Source organism: Cyprinodon variegatus, unplaced genomic scaffold (genome assembly GCF_000732505.1).
Source record: "Cyprinodon variegatus isolate N-32 unplaced genomic scaffold, C_variegatus-1.0 Scaffold542, whole genome shotgun sequence".
In the NCBI taxonomy this organism is placed as follows: domain Eukaryota; kingdom Metazoa; phylum Chordata; class Actinopteri; order Cyprinodontiformes; family Cyprinodontidae; genus Cyprinodon; species Cyprinodon variegatus.
The window spans coordinates 43,475-65,349 of record NW_015150995.1 but is presented as its reverse complement, the minus strand read 5'-3'; the positions used below and the strand labels follow the sequence as shown (position 1 = coordinate 65,349).

At 38.2% G+C, this 21,875-nt stretch overlaps 1 protein-coding gene across 8 annotated transcripts in view; it reads right to left on the bottom strand.

Moving 5' to 3' along the window:
• Positions 1 to 21,875, bottom strand: part of msi2 (musashi RNA binding protein 2) — a 357,407-nt gene that overhangs the window by 330,497 nt on the left and 5,035 nt on the right. For all 8 annotated transcript variants that reach the window (XM_015391454.1, XM_015391455.1, XM_015391459.1 and 5 more), the window contains one exon: positions 12,605 to 12,646. In XM_015391454.1, coding sequence (XP_015246940.1) covers positions 12,605 to 12,646 — 42 coding nt within the window. The remainder of the gene's footprint in view (positions 1 to 12,604; positions 12,647 to 21,875) is intronic.

Sequence of the window (21,875 nt, the reverse complement as noted above, 5' to 3'; positions counted from 1 at the left end):
TACAATATCAGAAGATATTAGACATGTTGTCTAATATCTTTTTAATTGTTAACAACTCTACCTTGTTGTGGTTCGTCTCAACTCTCAGCGTCCATCTGTGACACATGCTAACAATGGAGGACTTTCTGCACAGTTTATTGCAATAAACCAGAGACAATTAAAGCTACTACATACTCTATAAGATATTTATGACTACTCACCTAAATGAAAACAAAAAAATAATAATTTTTAAAGAAGATTCTAATTTTTTCATGAGAGGTTTTAGCGATTCCATAATTATTTATCTTTGTAGCTCATAAACTAACTAACTAGGCACATGAGCACAACACTGTTTGTTTACAGAGAGACAGCATAGGTAGGATGAGATGAAATGCAATGGATGGATAGGAAAATTGGGTTTCAAGTTGACACCATGACCCAAAGCCCTCCACACGTTCAAGGTTAATTTTACATAATGTCCAAACAAGGGGACTAACAACAGATCTGATGCTGCATTTAAACAGTTTAGATAGTGGGATGTTGGATTTAAAGACAACGACGAACTGTCTAGGTTAAAAAAAAACACTGGGACTTGATTCATTAAGCAGCAAAGACACATGTCCGCATACAGAGGTGGAACAGTTCATCCTGTTGATTTAATAATACAAATATGCTTTTAAATTGTTTCTTGCTGCAGAATTCAGAATATTTTATAAAGACAGCGTTCTGCACAATTTTTCAATCCGTCCTTCCTGTTTTAAGCAGACTGCACCATAATGTCTTATATTTCATGAATAAAGTAAATTCATTCCATTTGATCCAAAGTATTCATGGAATTTTATACAGCAGAGCATATAAGTCTGTGCAAACTATACATTTACATGTAATTTTGATAGATTAAGTAACAAATGAGTAAGTAAAAAAAATAAGCTGATTGTAAACAGGAACAACTACCAACTGGTCTTAGAAGTTTATAATTTAGACAGGTTGGAATAAAAAGCAAGAAAGGTTCATGATTCTCAACCTAAAAGAGTATAATTTAAAGAGCTTTGATAAACATGAAACAACAGCGAAACAGTGATTACATCGAATGTCTGTTTGCAGTATGGTCCACGGCAAAAAAAAAAAAAAAAAAAAAAAAAAAAAAAATCGGATTACACTGGAGAGAAATTCACCCAAGTTATTTGAAGAGACCTTTAACGGGACGTAATGACGCGACTCTGGGGAGGCTCCCTGGCTGTGAAACATCAAACCAGTTGTCAGCTGGTTCTTTATAGCATCAACTTAGTGCTATGGGGAGAAAAGTGAGACACTGGCAGTGATTTTAATAACTCCTTACAGTGTGTAGTTTGGGAAAGTACAAATATTGGACCGAGGCTCTATCGACGGATGCTCTGGCTTAAATGATCAATATCAGGTACAACCCACAGTGCAAACAGTGTAATTTCCACTTCAAAGGTGGTAACATTATAACATGCTTCCTCCGTGTAAGTCAAAAGCTTTCTCCCAGCAGACAAAAGTTGCTGTTCCATCTGATTCATTCGCGCTTTTTAAAGCGAATAACCTTTCCTGTGCAGCCCTTATTTCTCTCAAAATGGGTGTTATTGTTCATTTCTTTCATGAGGTTAATAACTGAAGGCAAACGTCAAAAATCCCTGTGATGCGTTCGCTGTACTTTACATTCATGTAAATGCTGAACCCGTGTTTGTTTGTGTTTGTTTGTCTGTGTATGCACATCCTTTGATAAGAAGTCTTGAGAGGTGCTGTGAAGGGCCATGCCCTCCTCTCCTGTGCTCTCTCCTCTCTATCCTGGCTAGCAGGCTGTCCTCATTACTGTCAGTCAGCATCAGGTTTAGCAGTGCCAGGCTCCTGCACAGCCCTCTGTCCTTTTTGCCCTGCCAGCACTAGCCTGCCTGACTGCTGCCATTGGTAAGCATTGTAAGAGCCCCCTCAATCCCCTAGAAAACCTAATTACTCTCCACCCGCAACCAAGGAGACCAGAGCAGAAAGAAGGAGAGGCTGAGGAAAGAAGAATCACGCACACATCCCCTCCATTTATAAGAAGCTCTGGCAATTATTCAAACAAAAGAAATGTGTATTCATATTATATCTGCGGCAAAAAAATAATTACACTAGCATTCACTTTTACAAATCATTTATCTTTCCATTGAAGCATAAATATTGGCTGAAAGCACTGTGGAGGGAGAAAAAAAAAGAACACAAGATACATTTAGGAAGTGTGAAATGAAAAAGAAAAACATGCATGAATCGAACTGAGCGTTGCTTTGACTAGCCGTTAACTGGGTCACTCAGTCGGTGATTGTGTCTGACCAGCAAACAAACAGTCATTCATATGTCTCTGCTCTGGCCCCGTTTTCATCTGGAGCAGTTCCACCGAGGCCGCTGAAAGCGAAGGAGCTGACGGGTCAGGGATTTAAACCCATCTCCAGCTTCGACACAGCAGCCATTACCACAGAGGGAGGAGAAGAAGAAAAAAAAACTCCTTGTGTCATCCCCTATCTGAGGGCGGGTTTGTTTATGTTGCCTGCATGGCTCCTTTTTTTTTTCTTTTTTCTTTCCAGGTTCGAGGGGAGTGTGACAGTGAAGAATTCCCATCAACTTGCTTGTCACTTTTCTTTCTGACATCTCTGTCAAAGTTTTCTTTGGTAACATTCTGACTGCCTCTTGGTCTCTCTGCCTGTCTCGATGCATTTAGTGTCAGTTGTAAAATCCATTTTCAAAAGTGCATTCACAGAGAAAAAAAAAAAACTGAAAATATTTCTTCATCTGGACATCTTGGTTGCTCACCGGAATAAGACCTGTGACACATGCCTTGAAATGCAATGTCAGGTTTGGATAATAGGCTGCACAACATAACTGTCTCCCACATTCTGAGGTATCTACAAACCAGAAAATCCCTGGAGAAAAAAAAAACAATACAAAAAAAACACAAAGAAATACGGAATGTGTAATAAGAGCCTTGTATCATAGCTGAAATGTTAGTGGGAGCTCATTGTCATGAACTGTGATGCTCATCAAAGATAAGCACGCAGCATTCTGATGCATTGCACTGTAGACTTTTGTCCTTGAATATTCTCTCCGACTCGTGCAGCTGCGCGGATCTGAGTTGGAACGGGAAGCTGGTGCTTTTAATAAACTCGCAGGGACATTCAAAGGGACTGGCAGCTACAGCGGTTTCATTTTCCCAGCAGTGAGCTGTGTCATTTAAAATAAGGATCATTTTGAGGAGGGGAATATCATATTGCTAAATCTAGATCAAATAACTGAGCAAGGCACAAGACTGGATTTACAAGGCCTTGTAATCTTTAAAGACTAAGAACAAAGTGCAGAAAATTGAAGAGAGAGGGTGAGACATGAGACGCAGTGAAGAAGAATGACAATGACAGACAAAGCAAAAAAAAAAGAAACATTCGAATGGAGACAACATCTAGTGGCTTATAAAAGTAATCATTCCCTTTTAACTTTTCCAAGTTTTTGTCGCTTTACATCAACAAACCTTGATGTGGTTTTATATTCGTTTTATGAGATTGACTCGCACAGACACCAAAATATTTCCTAATTCTTTTTTTGCAAAACTCCCCAAAGTCTAGTAAATATAAATGGTCAGCCTAAGAATCTCAGCTAAACACAGGCTTTGATCAGACCATTCTAGAGCAATGATAGACTCTGATGTAAACCATCTATTTTCTGAATGTATGTGTTATGCTAGAAGGGGAACATCCACCATAGAAAGCTTTTCAAGGTGACTGCATGTTGGAGTAGCATTTAGATGCCGTGCAGCTGAAAGGTTTTCGCTGATATCAGCATCTTCTTCAGAAGACTGGTAAGAAACAAAAGCTGCTATCCCGCTGAAAACCCAGGTTTTTCAAAACCGGGTTAACCCGCTAATTATCGGATTTTTTTCTCTTTTCCCATTTGAATAAAAGCAGAGTCTGACCCCCTGCTGGCAAGCTGCACGGCCACTGTCCCCCCACCACTACGTGTCTGATGACGGCATCAGGCTGGGTGAGCGCTGATGATGTCGAGAGTGCGACGGAAATCAGGGAAGTAAATAATGGAGAGCAACATGGACGGGAGCCAGAGTCTATTCTTTATTATTTTGCTCTTTTAACTGTCTGAATCCATCTTACCAGTGCTGCACCATATTGATCAAATGTAAACAGAGTTGTTTGGATTCTTAGATCAGATGTGACCGGAGCAGTGTGTTTACGTCCATACGTTGACTTCAATAGTGTCACGTAATTGAGCGGATCAAACCGGGTCTGGTGTTCCCACTGCATGCCGATCAGAACCAAGGCAATTTTAACAGCGATTGCTTGCAGACTGGTTTGACATGGGTAGACCCGTGTCAGTGAGCTGTTCCCTCTGACACTAAAAACTGATTGTTGTCGGGTTAAAACAGGTTTTATACAGGTGAAAGGGGAATAAGTGTCTTCAGTAAAAGGCTTCTTTTGATCCACTGTAAGGCAGACCCTTTCTGACAGCAGTTTTAAAATCTACAGCAACTCAATCCCTGTGACTCACAACAATATTTACTATCACTTTAAAGAATTTCTGAATCTCCCTATCAACTGCAACCCACTTCCCTGTCATAAGCAGTCCAGCACCATTACACTTTCTCCACCGGTTTCTATTTAACACTGGGATATAATGTTAGATTTCTGCTTTTTCCATTAATGTTTTGCATGTGGAAAAAGAGTCAAGGTTTGGTCTCATTTGACAAGATTACCTTCTTTAACCTGTTTTCTGTCTTCCTAATATGCTACAAGCCCTTGTCCGTGTTTTTGTTCTTTGAGAAAAGCCTAATTTGTGGAAACTTACAGCTAAAAGAAAAGCTTCACAATATGGTTAAAGAAAAAAACTATCAAAATCACCTACAACATTTCCAAAAACATATTGAGTGAGATTTGCAGCTGCAGCATAAGAGCTGTATATACATAATGCTGTACTTACACTGCTTTGATTTTCACACAATAGAAAGCAGGACAGAATCTAAGTCCAACTTGGTTCCATCCAGATATTTCTAAACCTGTAACCTCACAAAACCTGGCATTTTTGTTCTTCCACACCAAAAGCACACAGAGTCCCTGGGAGAAATCTGTGGTATGCAGACATGGGGAGGAGGTGCGTACTGGTCAGTTTGCCATTCAGAGGAAAACAGACAGAAGAAAAAGAGAATGTGACGAGAACAGGTGGGTGGCAGGAAGAGAAAGAGGGAGAACACAAAACCACATTAAACAGTTGTGGCACATGAAAGTAAGATTTAAATGGGGCTTTAATGTTGTTTTTTTTCTGGCTTATTATCCATCCTAAACGTTGATTGTGTTGTTATTGTTATTACTGTAATCACTTGGCTCTCTTCCCTAGAGCTGGATTCGTACGGTTTAAGGAAAGATGTGTCAATGCGAACAAAATAAACATCCTGCAAGTGTTGTTACAGCCGCTTCTCAACAGCACACATCGATTTATGCAACAACAGAGCCTTCGCTCCGTGTCCCAAAGTCCACGCAGCGGGTCACAGAGGTGACCCGGCCTACGAGGCAAATCCCTCTGAAAGGTGTGACGAGAGGGTCACGCCCAGTGCTCTGTAAATCAAAGCAGCTCCCTCCTTTCATTTCCATAACAAGCCATCAGAACTCATCTCCCACTGAAGTGGCCACAGTCCCACTGGCAATTAAAATCATGCTGGGACATGTTATGCTTGTGTGTGACTGCACTGTGAGAAACAAAACCAGCGGCGGCAGCAGCGGTAATGACGCCGGCAGCTGAGTGGTAAATCTCGAAGCGATGTCGGGAGAAACCGTCTTTGATTCCTCAAAGACAAAAAAAAAATAAAAATGAGGCAAAGAAAACTGAGCGAGCCTCATTTACGTGTTTCAGTTGGAGTCTTACTGGAAAATATCAAACAATGAGGCAAGGAGACAGTGGATTATCTCATCTCTGTCTGCTTTACAACTTTTTCTACACAGTTGCAAAACTAAAACATGCAGGCGGGGTACGTGTGTGAGGTTTAATAAAGCTATACAAAACCAAGATGTTGAAAACACACCTGTTTGTGGAGAAATACTTAAAGAATGACTCATTATAAATGGAAAACCTCCAATTATAGAAACAAAAAATATAGATATTAGGAAAAGCTTTAAGCATCTACTCTGATAACTGCATAATATGCACCAAGATGTGTCCAATTCTCCTCGAGGAGCCATTGATCACTCACACCTTACAATTACTTCACAGCTATTAGTCCAAGCAGCCTGTTGCATCTCATGAAAACGATAATCCTCTGTTTTTTTACACTTTCCAGCCACTTATCACATCTGCTAAGCAATTTCCAGGTGTGAACTCAGGGTGGAACTTCCAACAATGCTTTGGAGAGGAAAGCAATGCGTGTCGTGGATGAATTTTTGCTCATCTTATCTGTGTTTGTATCCATGTTAAATAACAGCACCAATAAATCCTAACCAAGCATCCACAGCAGGGACCAGCATGCACTATGATTGCCTTTTGCCGGTAAGCCGGTGGATAAAGAAGTGTTTGGTTGGTGTGGAACTAAATGCTAAGATGCTGAAACCTTTGCAGAGGAATCCTGGCATTCTATAGCCTCGTCCAGCTCCCCATCTCACAAAGCCTTGGCTATCCCCAGACAGACGAGGAGGAGGCGAGGCATAAATGAATGTGCATAAAGCATTGTGCATCACATCATGATTGTTTAATCCTTTCATTCGCACCTGTCAATCATCCTCAGATGCAAACTAATCTCTGAATATTTGTGGGCCAGCCTATATTGATACTGTTGACTTTTTTTATTTGTAAGCACAGCCTCTATTTATAACCCAAAATGTAAAAATAAATAAATGTCAGATAAGCAAAGGCTGGAGGACATTGTTTATTTGTAACATATCTGATGGTGTGCCTTTCCTCTGCCTGTTTTCTCTGAATGGCGGCCCAAGTGGTTATCTCCTCTTTGTGCCCTTTACAGATATTGTAGTGCAAATGGACACAAAAACAGAAGATTCTTCAAATCATGCATAAACATGATTCTTAAATGTAGGCTTTAAATACTGTATAAGGGGCAAAAGCAGAAGAGTTTTTTTTTCCCCAATTCTTTTATTTTGACAATAAAGTAGACCAAAGTAGCACATTGCTTTAAAGTGGGAGGAAAATGGTGCATGGTATGCAATGGTATAAGAGGAAATTTTAAGTGTGGCATTTAAGCCCCCATGTTCTGATGCCCTGAAATAAAATCTAGACCCCACCTGTGTGTAGTTTTAACTCAATATTAGCTGCCCAGTGAAGCTATCAGGGGTTTTATTAGAAAAGTTCAGTAAACATCATAAAGACCGAGGAATGCAGCAGAAAGCGGAGGGATAAAGATGATGATGCAGTTTAAAGTTTTGGGGTAGTTACTTTGCCCAAACTGAAAAAAAAATCTGTGTCAATTAAAACAAATTACATTTGTAAACTGATTGGTAAACCAAACTAGGTAATCAAACCGATACCTTTGTGCCTTTTGAGTATTTTCTTATTGACTTTGTAGGGCCATTACAAAGGTCAGAGTCATTATTAGTTCCTTAAACGATTTTCTTTATGTTCCCTCTGCTTTTTCTTGGCATAGTAGCCACATCTGGCCTTTGTTCTGTTTAGCCATCACCTCCTGAAGGGAGGGATCAGCTGGGCTGCCATTATTAACAACTTCATGTCATGGATGAGACAGTTAGACCCGTTATTCAGTGTTTACTCTGGTTTTTTTTTGGTAGCTACTGGCTTACATTTTTAAATGACAAACTTGTTTTGTTCAATCCGTTTGAACTAAAAAAAACAGCCCAAACTCATCTGCTTAATAGTTTCTTTCATAAAGAGAGCCTCCTATGGAGCTAGCTAACAATAGTATTTGTAACATATAAAGTATTCCTGGATCAGTGCATCTGTGTTTCTTTGGTATGTCTGCCAAAAGCTGCTCACACTGAGCCTGGTTCTGCTGGAGGTTTCTTCCTGCTGAAAGAGTTTTCCTCTCCACTGTCACTGCATGCATGTTCAGTGTGAGGGTTTGCTACAAAGTCAATGACACAATGCAAGCAACTGTCCACTGTTGCTACAAGCTAATCCAACAGGAGCGAATTCTTTACAGTCAATGACTCGATACCATCAGCTGGGTTTCTGTAGATAGAAAACTTTTAACCAGTCTTTTTGGATGATTTGACTGAATTTATTCAATAAAGTGTCTTAATAGGACAATTGTTGTAAACTGGAGCTTCTTGCTGCACACTATAGCACTGTGCAGCTAATCAGTCAAAGCGTTGGTATTGCCTCCTGCCCTTAGCTCTTTACTTTGACAGGGTTCTGATCAAAGTTACCAGCACTGACCATAAAGAAAATCCTAAGTTTTTAAATGTAAACCTGCTTAAATTCTATCACACCCTAATAATGGTGCAGAGGGTGAGACACCAGTTGGTGTGTCAGATCAATAAGACTAAGGGGGAAAGTCCACCTGTTACAGGGACATCTGAAAGGAGCTCAGTAACTTAGATGCTGTGTTGTTGTGTTTTCCCCTTGCTCTTAGACAGGTCCTTCAATTCCTAATTTAATTGAGAATGACATTAATGTGGGAGATACAAGAGAAACAGACACAACAGGAACCTGACGTATAGTACATTCTAAAGCATACAACTGCAGTGCCTTCATGCCCAAATTGGTCCTCCCCATGTTTACTAGCATGAAAATTAGATCAGACCTCCCGACCTTGTACAGACTTTTGTAACGTGAACAAGGTCACAATGACAGATTCCTTTCCCTTGACGTGTGTGGATGACTGTATGGACAGGCTCTGCAAAATTTGTCAGTAAATTTGATTTATTGTCTGCACATGTTCGGTAGATTACCTCCTTTGTCACCTCAACTGGGCCACGCTCTTAGCCCTCATTCACACAGAATCCGTCACCCGTGCCTTTTCCTCTGTGTCACTCATAAAAGCTATTCTAGTCGATGCTGTAATTCCCACTTGCTTCGTAGCGCTGTTACCTGATGGACGGCCCTCCTCTATCAGGAATATGGATTGAGTCTATTTCTGTTGGACCAATGAACATAAACCATCAATTTCTAAACACTGATAATGTTCTTTCTTTATGCTCTTTTGAAGTGAGGTCACGTGCCCTCAGCAGAGTAGTGACTGACACGCTAAAGCACCATCGAGCCTTAATGGTAGTGTGCCCAATGCTGATGCTTGATTGTTAGCTGCCAGCGACAGTGGCTTTGTTGACATGCACTAAATAACTCAATTGGACTGAGATGTGCTTGGATTAAAAGAAGAACGTATTCTGAAAGCTAAATAACTATATATATTGAAATTTAAATCCTTTGCACTAAGTTTTATTCAGAGAAGAAGCTCTCTGATGTTTGCAGAGTCGACAAATTCTCCAAAAATAAACACGCAAGTTTTGTTCTTCTGCCGACGTGAAACAAAACCACCATCATGCCCTGATCCAAATGGCACTATCTTAAGAGTTGTTTAGATGGACGCTGATCAGATTATAGATTATTAAACTATCCATCCATCCATCCATTTTCTAGCACGCTTATCCCGAGTGGGGTCGCGAGGGGTGCTGGTGCCTATCTCCACTATACAATGGGCGAGAGGCGGACAGGTCGCCAGTCCATCGCAGGGCAACACACAGAGACAAACATGACAACGCACACACTCACACCTAAGGGGACTGTAGAGAAGCCAATTAACCTAACAGTCATGTTTTTGGACTGTGGGAGGAAGCCGGAGTACCCAGAGTGAACCCACGCATGCTCAGGGAGAACATGAAAACTCCATGCAGAAAGACCATGGGCCGGGAATTGAACCCAGAACATTCTTGCTGCAAGGCAGCAGTGCTACCCACTGTGCCACTGAGAAGCTGCATAATTTTTTTAATTAGTTTTTTTTTTTTTTTTTTTAGATTTAGATTATTAAATTAAATCTCTAAAATCTAAAATGTCATTTTGACTGATTGATGGTAATAACTTGATGTTTAAGCTTCAGGTTTGAGTTTGGCATTAAAGTCTGAGTGTAGTCACTGCCCTGTCCAGGATTAACTGGGCAGATATCTGAACTAATGTTTCAAGAATCCATTCTTTATCACCAATTTGTCATTATCATGAGATTCAGGTGAGACTTCAACTCAGACTGCATATATAATACGCAGAAGAAAACAACAAGAGAAGTATATATCATCTTTTAATGTAAATGGAATCACAATCTTAAACACTCTTTAAATATAACACAAGGTATTGAAAAGGAAACTCTTTGGAGGAAAGTGAGAACAGAAATATGTATATGGTGATGTAGCATGTAAAATAAAGTACAGCTTTCGCTGAAACAATCAATGAAATGTGATGCTGGTTTATTTGATTTTCAGCATCCTTGGTCGTTGCTCTGGTTGCTCTGTGGTGCCAGTCGAGTTCACCCACACGGCATTTGACACGACAATTTAAAGGACCTCTGTTCTGCTGGGTTAGAATGGCCTAGTCAAAGTCTTGAGCTAAATCCAAAGATGCATTGTGTTGCTCAACTACATCAAAAATATAAAACACATTCAGCTTTGTTTTTTGTTGTGACACTAGGTTGAAAAAGTTCAATGTTTCGGAATCTCCGTCGTCCACATTGCGAGGCAGTGCAAGGAATGTCTGCTCATACAAGTTGCTGTTTTTTTCTCTATCCTGTCATCCCGCCGCAAAACTCCGCGCTTGTTTACAGTGAAATGTCCTCCTTGTTCACCTTCACCTCCCTCCCTTTTTCAGCACTGCGCTACGTGACGTACATACTGTATAGTTTTACCATATTGCTGCACTGAGCCGTGAGAGGTCATTGGCCAGGTTTGAAGTTGTAGTTAACTCCTGAGATGATTTGCTCCCTGAACGCCCAAGCTACTCAGGCACCTGCCAAGCCAAGCTTCTTTAAACAAAAAGGCAACCTATTCAACCACTGCATAAGCAGCCAAGCAGGCAGACAGTGGAGGCAAACAAAGGGACAAAAGAAAGCTCATTCTAGACAGAGAAGACTTTAAAAATAGGAACATCCGAATGGGACTTCTTTCAAAAGTCTTAAATCAGCTGAACCTAAAGTACAAACCAGGATTGGATTTAATCCAGAAACTTTTATAGTCCACTTTCAATGAAACCATAATTCTGTCCTAAAAAGCTTGTTTCATGGCTAGTTAACATATCATCGTTGTACCGCTCACACAATGACATTAAAGTGCCAGTTATGGAAAAGATGTTTCTGAAAATAACTTCTTCTTTCCTTTAAGTTATTTGAAAAGTTGGTATCATGATTAAAAAGAAATAAAAACATAAACTGACACAGCAAGCTGAATCACTTGTTCATCTAATAATTGAATGCGTCGTCAAACACCAGAGTTGTTGTACTGCACCTTCAGCTTTTATTAGCAAAGCTCGGATGAGATGAAGTTAAGTCGATAGCCTTGCCCAGTAAGAAAAAGTGGAAAAAAATGCAGGTGGTTCCACAGCCAGGCACTGATATGCTTAAGTCACAGGGTGCTCTGACTCTCAAAGCCTCCACTGCCAATTCCTTATTTTGAAACGCGAACAAGTCTTTAACAATGCCCCTCTCTGTGATCCGGGGGAAAAGGAGAAAATCTATTATTGATTTCCTCCTGGTTTAGGTAGAAAAAAAAACCCCGAAAGCGATGCTGAATGGTGCTACAGTGCACTGCGCTATAGCCTCGCACATTCATCGCCGGTGGATGGTATGAGGGGGCATGTCAACAAAGCCCCTGACTACTCCACCGTGCCATCTGCACATGCTGAATATTTAATTGTCGACAGAACCGCTCAAGACCAGTAATCAAGAAAAGAAAAGATAATACGCATCATGAGGAGCTTGTGTGACAGTTCCTGCATGATTGGAATATGGCTTATTTCTTCAATCACCCATTGTTTCAGTGCTAATTGTGACAATTTCTGCATGCATACAGCACAATAAAGATATTTCTAAATCACTCATGTCATTCAGTCTCATTCAACTCCGGATGTGACAAAAGAACTTCGACTTGTAATTCAGCCAGTAAGTGTAATTCATCACTGTCAGCTGGGAGTCTCCATTCAGCTCAGAAAAGAAAATGTATTCAGGCAAATATCAGCCTAATCAGTTAAAAATAAAACTTGCCCTTTTATATTACTGTGTGCTACCACCGACATTTTAACAGCAAACAAAAGACAGGGGGATCTTGATTATTTTCATCCAGCCTATAAGAATATCTTACAAACTGCCTTAAACAGACAGGAAGGCTCGACTTATACCGCTGCTGAATAAAGCTGCAGAAACCGAAAACCAGCACAATGAGGAAAACAAGACGCCACAGCATGGTAAAACGCAGAAATAAAAAAAAAACAGATCCTTTATTCCTGGTGAAAAGTTTCCCTCATTCATTTGTAGCTTTAACCGCTTTGGTTAAACAACAGAACCAAGCTGAAAACAGCGCATGCAGCCGTGATGTTTGTGTCCCTATTTGAAGGCTGTGTAAGCACAATAAAACTTAGCAGGCAAAATGAAGTATGATCATTTTCTAGGAGGACTGTTAAGGGAGAAATTCATTCTTACCTTAGGCTGGGCCCGTCGGGGAAAGGCAACCTTAGGATCAATCTGAAAACCAGAACACAAAGACACATTTGTTGAGGATGGAGGAGCTGTGGCCGCAAAAGTACAACAACAACAACTGCTCACACTTTCTGTGATCAAGAATAATATTTCATTACATTTAATAGCAGTTGAAAAAAAACGGGAAATAGAGCAATGTTGCTCTGAATGAAAGCATTACCAAAAGATCACAGTCAACAAAAGGCTATTGGGGAACATTTAATGGACAGATGACACCAAAACACATTTTTAGGTTTGCATAAATAGCTCTGTGACAGTATAACATTTTCCAGTATATTCATTTTATCCCATCAGTAAAACACAATAGAAGCAGCATCATGGTTTCATCATATTTATGAAAAATAGGAAGCAAATAAATGATACTGAAACTGTACTATTCAGCTTGAATGAATAAATTCAAGCTAAAACGGAAAAGAAAATACAGTTTCCAGTTCAATAACATTATCCCATGCAGTAAAACAGCAGTGGTTGCATCTTAAAAATGTATTTATTGTAAAGATAAGAATAAAACATATTTTTATTTCTTTGAATAAAAAGCTCTGTTTGGGAGAAATACAAAATGCATCCCATCATTAATGCCTATTCTGGTGGTATTACGCCTCAACACTAATTTACAGATTTGCATGGCACTGACAATATTCATTTTGTTACTTTGTAGTCATGTATTTGATTTGGGGGAATGGGTTGATACAGATAAGACCAAAATAAATTTTTATTTCTCCTTAACCACCATTTCTATGTCACAAGAAAACAGCGGATAGTAGTAATGAAGGCTATGTCATATTTTAAACAACAGGTGAGACAAAAACTGACTTTTTTCATTCGTCAAGACCTCTCTGACTTATTATTGTTACTATTATTAAGTCTACACACTGTTCGGTCAAAGAATCTCTGTAGAAAAGTCTTATTATTCCTTTTACAACTTCTTTTAGACAACTTTTATTGTCATTTTGTATACACTGAGTGTATAGAATATTGCACGATATAATCGGCCCCCTATCGGTATCGGCCTGTATCGGCCTTAAAACTGAATATCGGACATCAGCCACCCCACCGATATTTAACCAGATATTTGATCAGCTTATGAGTTTCTAAAGTCTAAAAAAATATATATATATACTACTTCTTCTTCTTCCTCAAAAACGTCTTTTTTACAGACTTAAAAACTTCTAAAGACGAGGAAAAAAAATATTGATACATTAAAATATCACAATATCTTCATATGCTGATATATTGCCATTTAAAAACACCATATCAATCTCTTTTACTAATGAAATATTGCTATATGTCATCGTTATGCTACGAAATCCCCTGAAAATTCACGAAATTTTGCCATATTTTTATATGTTGATATATTGACGCGGTATTGATCTATTTACAATATATATATATATATATATATATATATATATATATATATATAACAATATCTCACAAGAATTTGCAAAATATCACGAGAGTTTGTAACAGAACGATGAAATTTCACAAGATTTTGAAAGTAAAATAGATCAATACCACATTTTTAAAAATCAATTTGATATTAGCATATGAAAATATATTTGAGTATATTATTTTAGCAGTTATCAAATGTAAACAGTGAGGGAGTATAAAAAACATGGTGCAAAAAAAAAAAAAAAAAAGCATTGATATGGAAGTTAAGAGCATTAATATATATGGTGCAATTTTGCAGTGTTGTGGTTTGGTGTTGTCAGTTCCAGTGTCAACAGATGCTTGCCTAACAACTCAAACTGTGCTTTTCAGAGCACAAAAATAACCTAAATTCCAGAAGTGAAGCTGATTAACTAAAGTTGCTTCAATCTAATGTAAAACATTAACTGAGAGTAAAAAGAAAAGCTAAAGAAACTCACACAGAATAGGGCAACATAGCATCATCATCTATATTTTACTCTGAGCCTGAACTACAAATTTTCAACTCAAAAGGTTGAAATCATTATGTTTCCAGGAATACTAAAAAACATCTAAGCACACCAGTTAACTGGTACTTTGCTATCTAAATTATTTCTTTAGGTTTATAATTAATTAAACTGGTGGATGCACAGCCTTCTTGTGTTTTAGATGTAAACCAAAAATGCAGTTATAGTTGTGAGAATTACAGCCATTACGCTGTGAGAGCTTGTAAGAGGCAAGCCGTCACAGGAACATGAGAAGTTTTGTCTGTAACGTAGTCTGATTTGACAAAGTGAACATTCCTAATACTTCCGCAGCCTAATTAATGTTGCAGTTCATTTTCTCAAACAACACATTGATTCTGGATTCTCTGCAGCCGTTCACAGAGCCTTGCTGCAATTGAACAATTCAGCAAAACAAATGGCAAACAGCACTTAAATGTTGTAGTATATTAAATCACTTCCTAATTCAGTGTACAGTCCCCATCTCGAGTTCATTTGCAAACTGCTATGTAATGCACCGTTTTAAAGGCCTTATCACTCAGTACATTAATCCCTACCACATAACAGCCTGGTATTTAAATACACTGATGACCTACTACCTTACCTGGCTCCTTAGAAATGATCCAGGTACACAGATGTGCAGAAAAAAACTGGCTTAATTAGGAGAAGTTAGGGTTGTCACTCATCAGGACAAAAGCATGTAAAGAGAAATGACCATTACCACTGACCTCATTACTTTACGCTGCTAATTATCTACAACGGAAGACGCTCACGGAAACATTTCAGGCACAGCATTTATTCCACTGAGCAACGTACTTTATGAAACCGCATCATCATTACTAATAATTACTGTGTGTGTCTTTAGACTGAAACATTCATGCTACCACATGATCCATCGGCCATGAAAGCCTTATCAAAAAAAATAAATAAAGTGAGCAGACCAGCCACACCAAATGTCCTGCTGGTCATGGTCACGCCACAGATTCGCTTTTTATTTTTAGGCAGGAATCGCTGATTGAATATGACAGGAAGAAAATGAGAGTCTGTGGCCCGGTGACGCCTCTAGATATTGCCAAATAACCGGGAGGACGCGTCAGATCAGCCCGTTTCTCCATCTTGTGCTTGTTATCTCATTAGCTTCATTTTCCTCATTAATTTCTGTGGTATGAAGGTATGTTGTGGTGGTGGTGGGTGGAGGAGGGGGTCTCATCAACCTTGCACTTACAGTGAAGAGCAGTGAACTGCCTCAAACCACACAGCCCCCCTAAATTGTCCTTGGTTGAATGCAAACAACTTAAAGAAGGAACATCTCCCTGTTATTTGTCTCATGGAAACCTTTTTAACGAGGTGCTGCGTTTTCTTATGCGTGATACTTAAATACATCTAAATGGGGAAGAAATTCTTTGCATTTGAGAAATTGACTCCATCGGTGCAGATGGATTTATTCAAGAAAACGATAACACACCCTGCTGAGGGGAACAATTGAAAGAAAAGACACCACCTGCATGGATCAATTAAGCCATTGAGACTGACTGCATTTTAATCTGTTTGAAGGGAATCCATGATGTGCAATGTCACTGTCATCTTTTCTGCCAGTCTCACTTATTACCGTTATCGTTCTAAATCGGGTCAGAATGAGAAATGAATTCAATAACACCTGGGCACGGTAACCCCGCTTGTAATAAATTTCATTTAAAGATTTGTTTTAGCACTTAGCCTCAGGCATAACCAATTCAAACTCAATTATTTTTTTTCCCTTGCACCCCGTTTGAGCAAAGACAACAGATTATGTTCTGAATACAAAAGTCCTATAGTTAGTTATGTCTCCCACTTTTAAGGTTTACCTTCTGATAAAAGAAAATATATAAATGTATCAAATCTTTTGTTTATTTAAACTAATTTGCTGAGATGATAACCAGTCTTGCTGCAAAATGGAGCGATAAACAGTGAGAATCAAGGTCAGGTTTGTGGAGAAAGAGGGAACAACTAAATGCACAAAACATCACCTAAATCATTCCTTAATTGTTAAAATACTTCCTAAAGCAAAGACATAAAAACAGTGAGAACCTGCTATGGAATCTTTATAAGAACTCCATACAATGATGTTTCTAAGGCTGTACATTTATTTGATAATAAGAGCTAGTATATGCATTATGATTAGGACTGGCTAATCTAAGCACCAAGCCTGAAATGTTGTGTCAGTTTCACCTGATACTTCCTTCCTAGAGCTTTTTTCTTTGTTATGTAAGACACTTTAGGTTTAGGAACAGCTAAGTGGACCAGCAGTGCATTTGTTTCACCGGTAATACATGCTCTTCCAAGTGTTATTGCACTCAGATGGGTTTTTTTTTTCTATTAAACATTTTGAATAGAATTTTAATAAAGCATAATTAGCATATGTTTGATTTTTTTTGTCTCAATAGATATATTTTTTGACATCTCTGATTATTTCAGAGATATGGAAAACCCAAAAGGATTGGTTATGTTCTGTGAAATTATATTTAAGGGTTAAAATGAAGGGATTTGGAAGAATAAAGAAAATATAGAGAGTTTTAAAGAAAAATATTTATAACTAATGGGTTAGTTACAAACATGACCAAATTAAGACATCCAGAAATATCTTTGTTGCGTGGACAACTTTTGAACTTTCACGTTTAAACCACATTTACCCTTTATTTAAATGGTTTTGTCCATTTGACAAAAATTTATTCACCTTAAAAAAATGTCAAGAGAAGAAATTGGACTTGGAGTAAACAGTTTGCTTTGGCCTATATGGGAAAATGAGACAACAATAACCAACAGTCACTGACAGGCATTACTGGAACTGAAGGTAGAATTGGAACATGTTTTTGTTGTTGTTCCCTAATGTTCAGCAAAATGACCGTTTTTTAGCTAGGGCAAAATCTTTTAATGTGTTCCCAGTAAATGACATGCTTTTTTTATTTAGTGAAAAAATATTTTATCTCACACATAGATTTGGGTATTATTATTACCAGCAGCTGTTATCTACAGCTGTCTATAAAACGTACGGGGTTCTTTTTTCCCATTTATTCAATTACTCTAGCAATCTCATGGTAGCAGAACCTGTTATGTACAATTGACTGGCATCCACTAATGTGATGCCATTTTCAAAGAGCTCTGCAATTACAGTATGTGTGGCTTTTTGCAACGTGAGTGCCTCAGATAAATCTTAACTATCTAACCAGTCTACACGGTTCAGTTCATGCAGAGCACATAGGCACGATTACCGACGTGGTAATGATGTGCTACTGGTGAGGCACCTTCTGCAGCTGTAGCCTAAAGCAAAGAGAGTCTTTCCAGTGAATCACTTTAATATATTTGCTCCAACTCCATATGGTTCATCAATAGAAGACGTTCTCATATCAGCTTCTGATACAGCTTTGTTATATAAACTCTCAAAGAGCAAAAGTGGATTTCCTGGAGACATCATACAACCTGATATGTCAACATAATAAATGGGAGCAGACCAAAAGGAATCCCCCACCAAACCAACCAGCTTTTATCTTTTCTCTGCGTTTTACCAGACAGTCTCCGAGGGCTGCTTTTTGCATGAACCTTTGGGAGATCGGGGCATAGAACCAGTACATATCTTAAGTTCACATCATACAAAAGGATTTCATATATTAATGCAGCTCCTGGGTAAACTCTTTCCCTCTCTCTTAAGACATATCTAAGCGACTGTGATGATGTGGTGTTTAAGCTAAAAAGGAAAAAGCCTTATCAAAGCTCACAGCTTCTCTCTAATAGGAGGGAGAGCAGGTCCACAGGTGTGCATGTGCGATAGCAACAGAACTGACGCAAAAATTAAAATGTCATATCTGGGCTGTCGATCTGAACTGGGTTTTTTCTGATAAATAAAACACCTTTTAAAACAGCAGTTTGTTATGATCCCAACATTTTGCAATCAGGGGTTTACTCGGAAGTTGTCACTTTTCTGGGTTCTGAAATAACATGCAAAACCCATCATATCAATTATGATCCTGAGTAAAATTTTTTATGTTACAACATCGCTGCCTGGAAAAACATCCGACGATCTGAATGTGACAGGCGACAGGTACTCTATGTGCTAATACTGCCATCTCCCTTAATTAACTGCAGAAGATGGAGCACCTGCTATACTTAAACAGGAGCAAGTCAGTTTAGCTCACTAATTTGACTTTATGTCTAAGTCCTATCGAGCTGCTGCTCATTCATGCCTTCACTCCACATTCCCTATTGGGTTGTTTTCCTGCTTAGACCTGAAGCATCAAGAATGTCAGAACAAGGTGAGTTGGTGTCAGTAAGAACTGAAGCTACCAGGACCTAAAAAATAAATTAAAATAACAAATCAGTGGGAAAAATATAGTGTTGGCGGGCTCGTGACAAGAAAAATTAAAAGAAATTAAAACTAAATGAATGTTTTTGCATTTCCTTTTCCCTCATTTCCATTTATAAATATTTGTAGTCATCAAGTAGAAGTAAATCTGTGTTGAAAAATATCTAAACTAACCAGCGATCATTGCACTGCCTTATAAATGTTTCATCTGCCACATGCAAGATGGGAAATGGTGTAACTGTGATCTCTCTGGTTCATAGCACCCTGCCTTGAAAACATCTTCTTGAACAGATGCTACAGGCTGTATCTATCTGAATTGAACCAACCATCATGAAAAATGGTAAATATGTTCTGAATTACCAGCGTGTGTGTGTCTCCAAACCCTCAGGCTTTGTACGCCCATATGTTTCATTCACATTCATCCTTCCCTAAGTGTTTTCATAACCGGACAAAAATCTGGGGATGAAGAATAAAAAAAAAAAAAAAAAAGAAAAAAAAAAAGAAGAGGCAGGAAAGGTTGTTTAAAGTATCTTAGTTCTGCAACTCTTAAGTCAGTAAATGTTGGGAAAATGTTTAAATAAGGATTCCAAACATTTGTGAAATCCAACTGAAATCTTTTCTTTTAAGCAATATCACATAAAACTGCTATGCTGGTCAGAGCACCTCCTGAATACACACTTGTGTAATTCAGGTTATCTTAAGAAGCAAATGCAAATGAACCAATTTCATTCATGAGGGATATTTTAATAAAAGGTCACACAGTTACCGGTTCCTTAAATATTGCTTCAGAAACTTTAAGATCAAGTATTCTTCTCTCACTAGTCTGAAAACTGTGTGTTGGTGGATATGCAACAAAACTGATCTATATGACCTTTGCAAGTTTGCATGGAAGACATTTATTTTCTTAAGCTTCAGAGTGATTTTATTTTATTGCAAATTGCATGACATCCAACTTTCTTCTTCCTGTTTTAATTTTTCCTCAGTTTTTAATTTGAGTTTTGTTCTTTTATATCTTGTTTGAATATAAAAGGGCTAAATTAACCAAAAAAAAAGAAACTCAACATCTTTTGATGCTATCTATGCAAAATGTTGCTTTAAAAATAAAATCCAACAATCTGAACGTGCAGCTCCGATCTTCCAAACCAGAAACAGCGCTCTCTCCATCCCTGCCTTTAATTCATGCCAGATACACAAACTGATGGACTGCATTCTAGGAACTCTGCTTAGCTTTTCCTATGTCTGCCTTATCTCTGAAAGAACAGCTTACCTGTCCTACTTAGTTCACTGAGCAGTAAGCAACAAGGGCTTAAAAACATCCATTCCAATCTGCTGTAGATATTTTCATTATTTCCACAGGAGCTTTTTATGGTTTCTTTTCAGCTTTAGACCATTTAAAGCTCATATAGAAGAACTTTATGTGATTTATATTTTACGTCCAGACCTGTTTTTGTTTGGATAACAGCGCCTCTAATGTTTTCAGACAGCTGTGGTTTGTTCTGTGCCCTGAAACAGGAACTATTTAAAAAAACCAACAAACCTTACCAATTTTAATTTTGAGTGATGTGAAACTTTTCTTTGGGGAACTATATTAAGTAGATTTAATTGAGCGCACAAAAGTTTAAAATAAGTAATTAAAACGATTTATTGAAGTTCAGTTAAACCAAAGCTCTAGATTTCACCGTATTTGCTGTGTTTTTAAAACACTTTGATGCAGGTGGGCAGCAGACTTTTACTCCACAAAGACAATATATGCTTATTTCTGGTTTATTTCTATTAATTCAGCTTTTTTTTTTTGATGGACAAACTAATTAATTTGGTGATCAACATATGATAATAGTCATTGCTTAGGAGGTGCAGCAGCATGAATAACTGCTGAGGAGGCGACGATGTAGCTGAGCTGAACTATGGAAGAAGCATGGAGATGGAGGCTTGGCAGCAAGGAATCACACCAACACAGCATGTATGAAAGTTAGGGAGCAGGGATTTTGTTTTTTTTAAAGTTTCCATCAACATCTTCCAGTTAGATGTACCTACAGAGATCCTCTTAACAATCGTGCTACAAGCTGAACAAGTTTTGGAAGAAACAGCCCTATTTACTGTACGATAACTGGAAACACCTGCATGGTTGGTAAACTAACTCCTCCTTTGGACTTAGCTGGCATAGCTGCCAATACAAAAGAGCTAATGGTGTTGTCTTTTCAACTTCTCCTTCCGCGCTCCTGGACGATTTATTTTCCAAAGCTGCGAGGCTGGTGGAGATTAATTAGTCCTCATGCAAAAGTAAACAACAATGTTCCCGTGTAGCTTTATGGCCAAACATTAAAGTAGGTTAAGCTTTTTGTCGTTCTTTATCTGTATTTAGCTTCTCTAGCTCATCACTTCTCTATTATTCTATATGGTTTAAACAATATTTTATAAATTGGATAACATTTTACTTTTGTATTTCTTTTACAAGTTGCAAGTGTTTCCATGGAGACTAAACTCTTATTTTGGAAGGACATTTCTGACCCAGGACTTAACCGTGTTACTTAAGCAGTTCATCCAACACAATTGTATTTCACTCGATGTTTTTGATGAAATTGGAAACAAACAACTTTTCATCCGTTAAAACATAAATAACATGCCTTTCTTGGAAAAGTTACTAATTTTATCAGAAAACTACAAAAAGTTTAAAGTAGGGCTGGGCGGTTAACCGATTTTATCAATTTGTTGAATTTTTTGTTTATGAAGATAACATTTTTTGGTAATCTGGATTTTCTTTTTTTTTTTTGTAACTAGTCCACTCCTTGGCCAACATGGCTGTTATATGTGAACTCAATTAGGGCTGAATCAATTAATGGGATTGATTGATTATTGAAGGATTTACTAATCGATTAATCATTAACTGGAGCATAGAGGCTTTAAAATATGCCTGTAACTGACAGAATTGTAAAAAAAAAAAAAAAAAAAAAAGGATGAATGAGCTTCC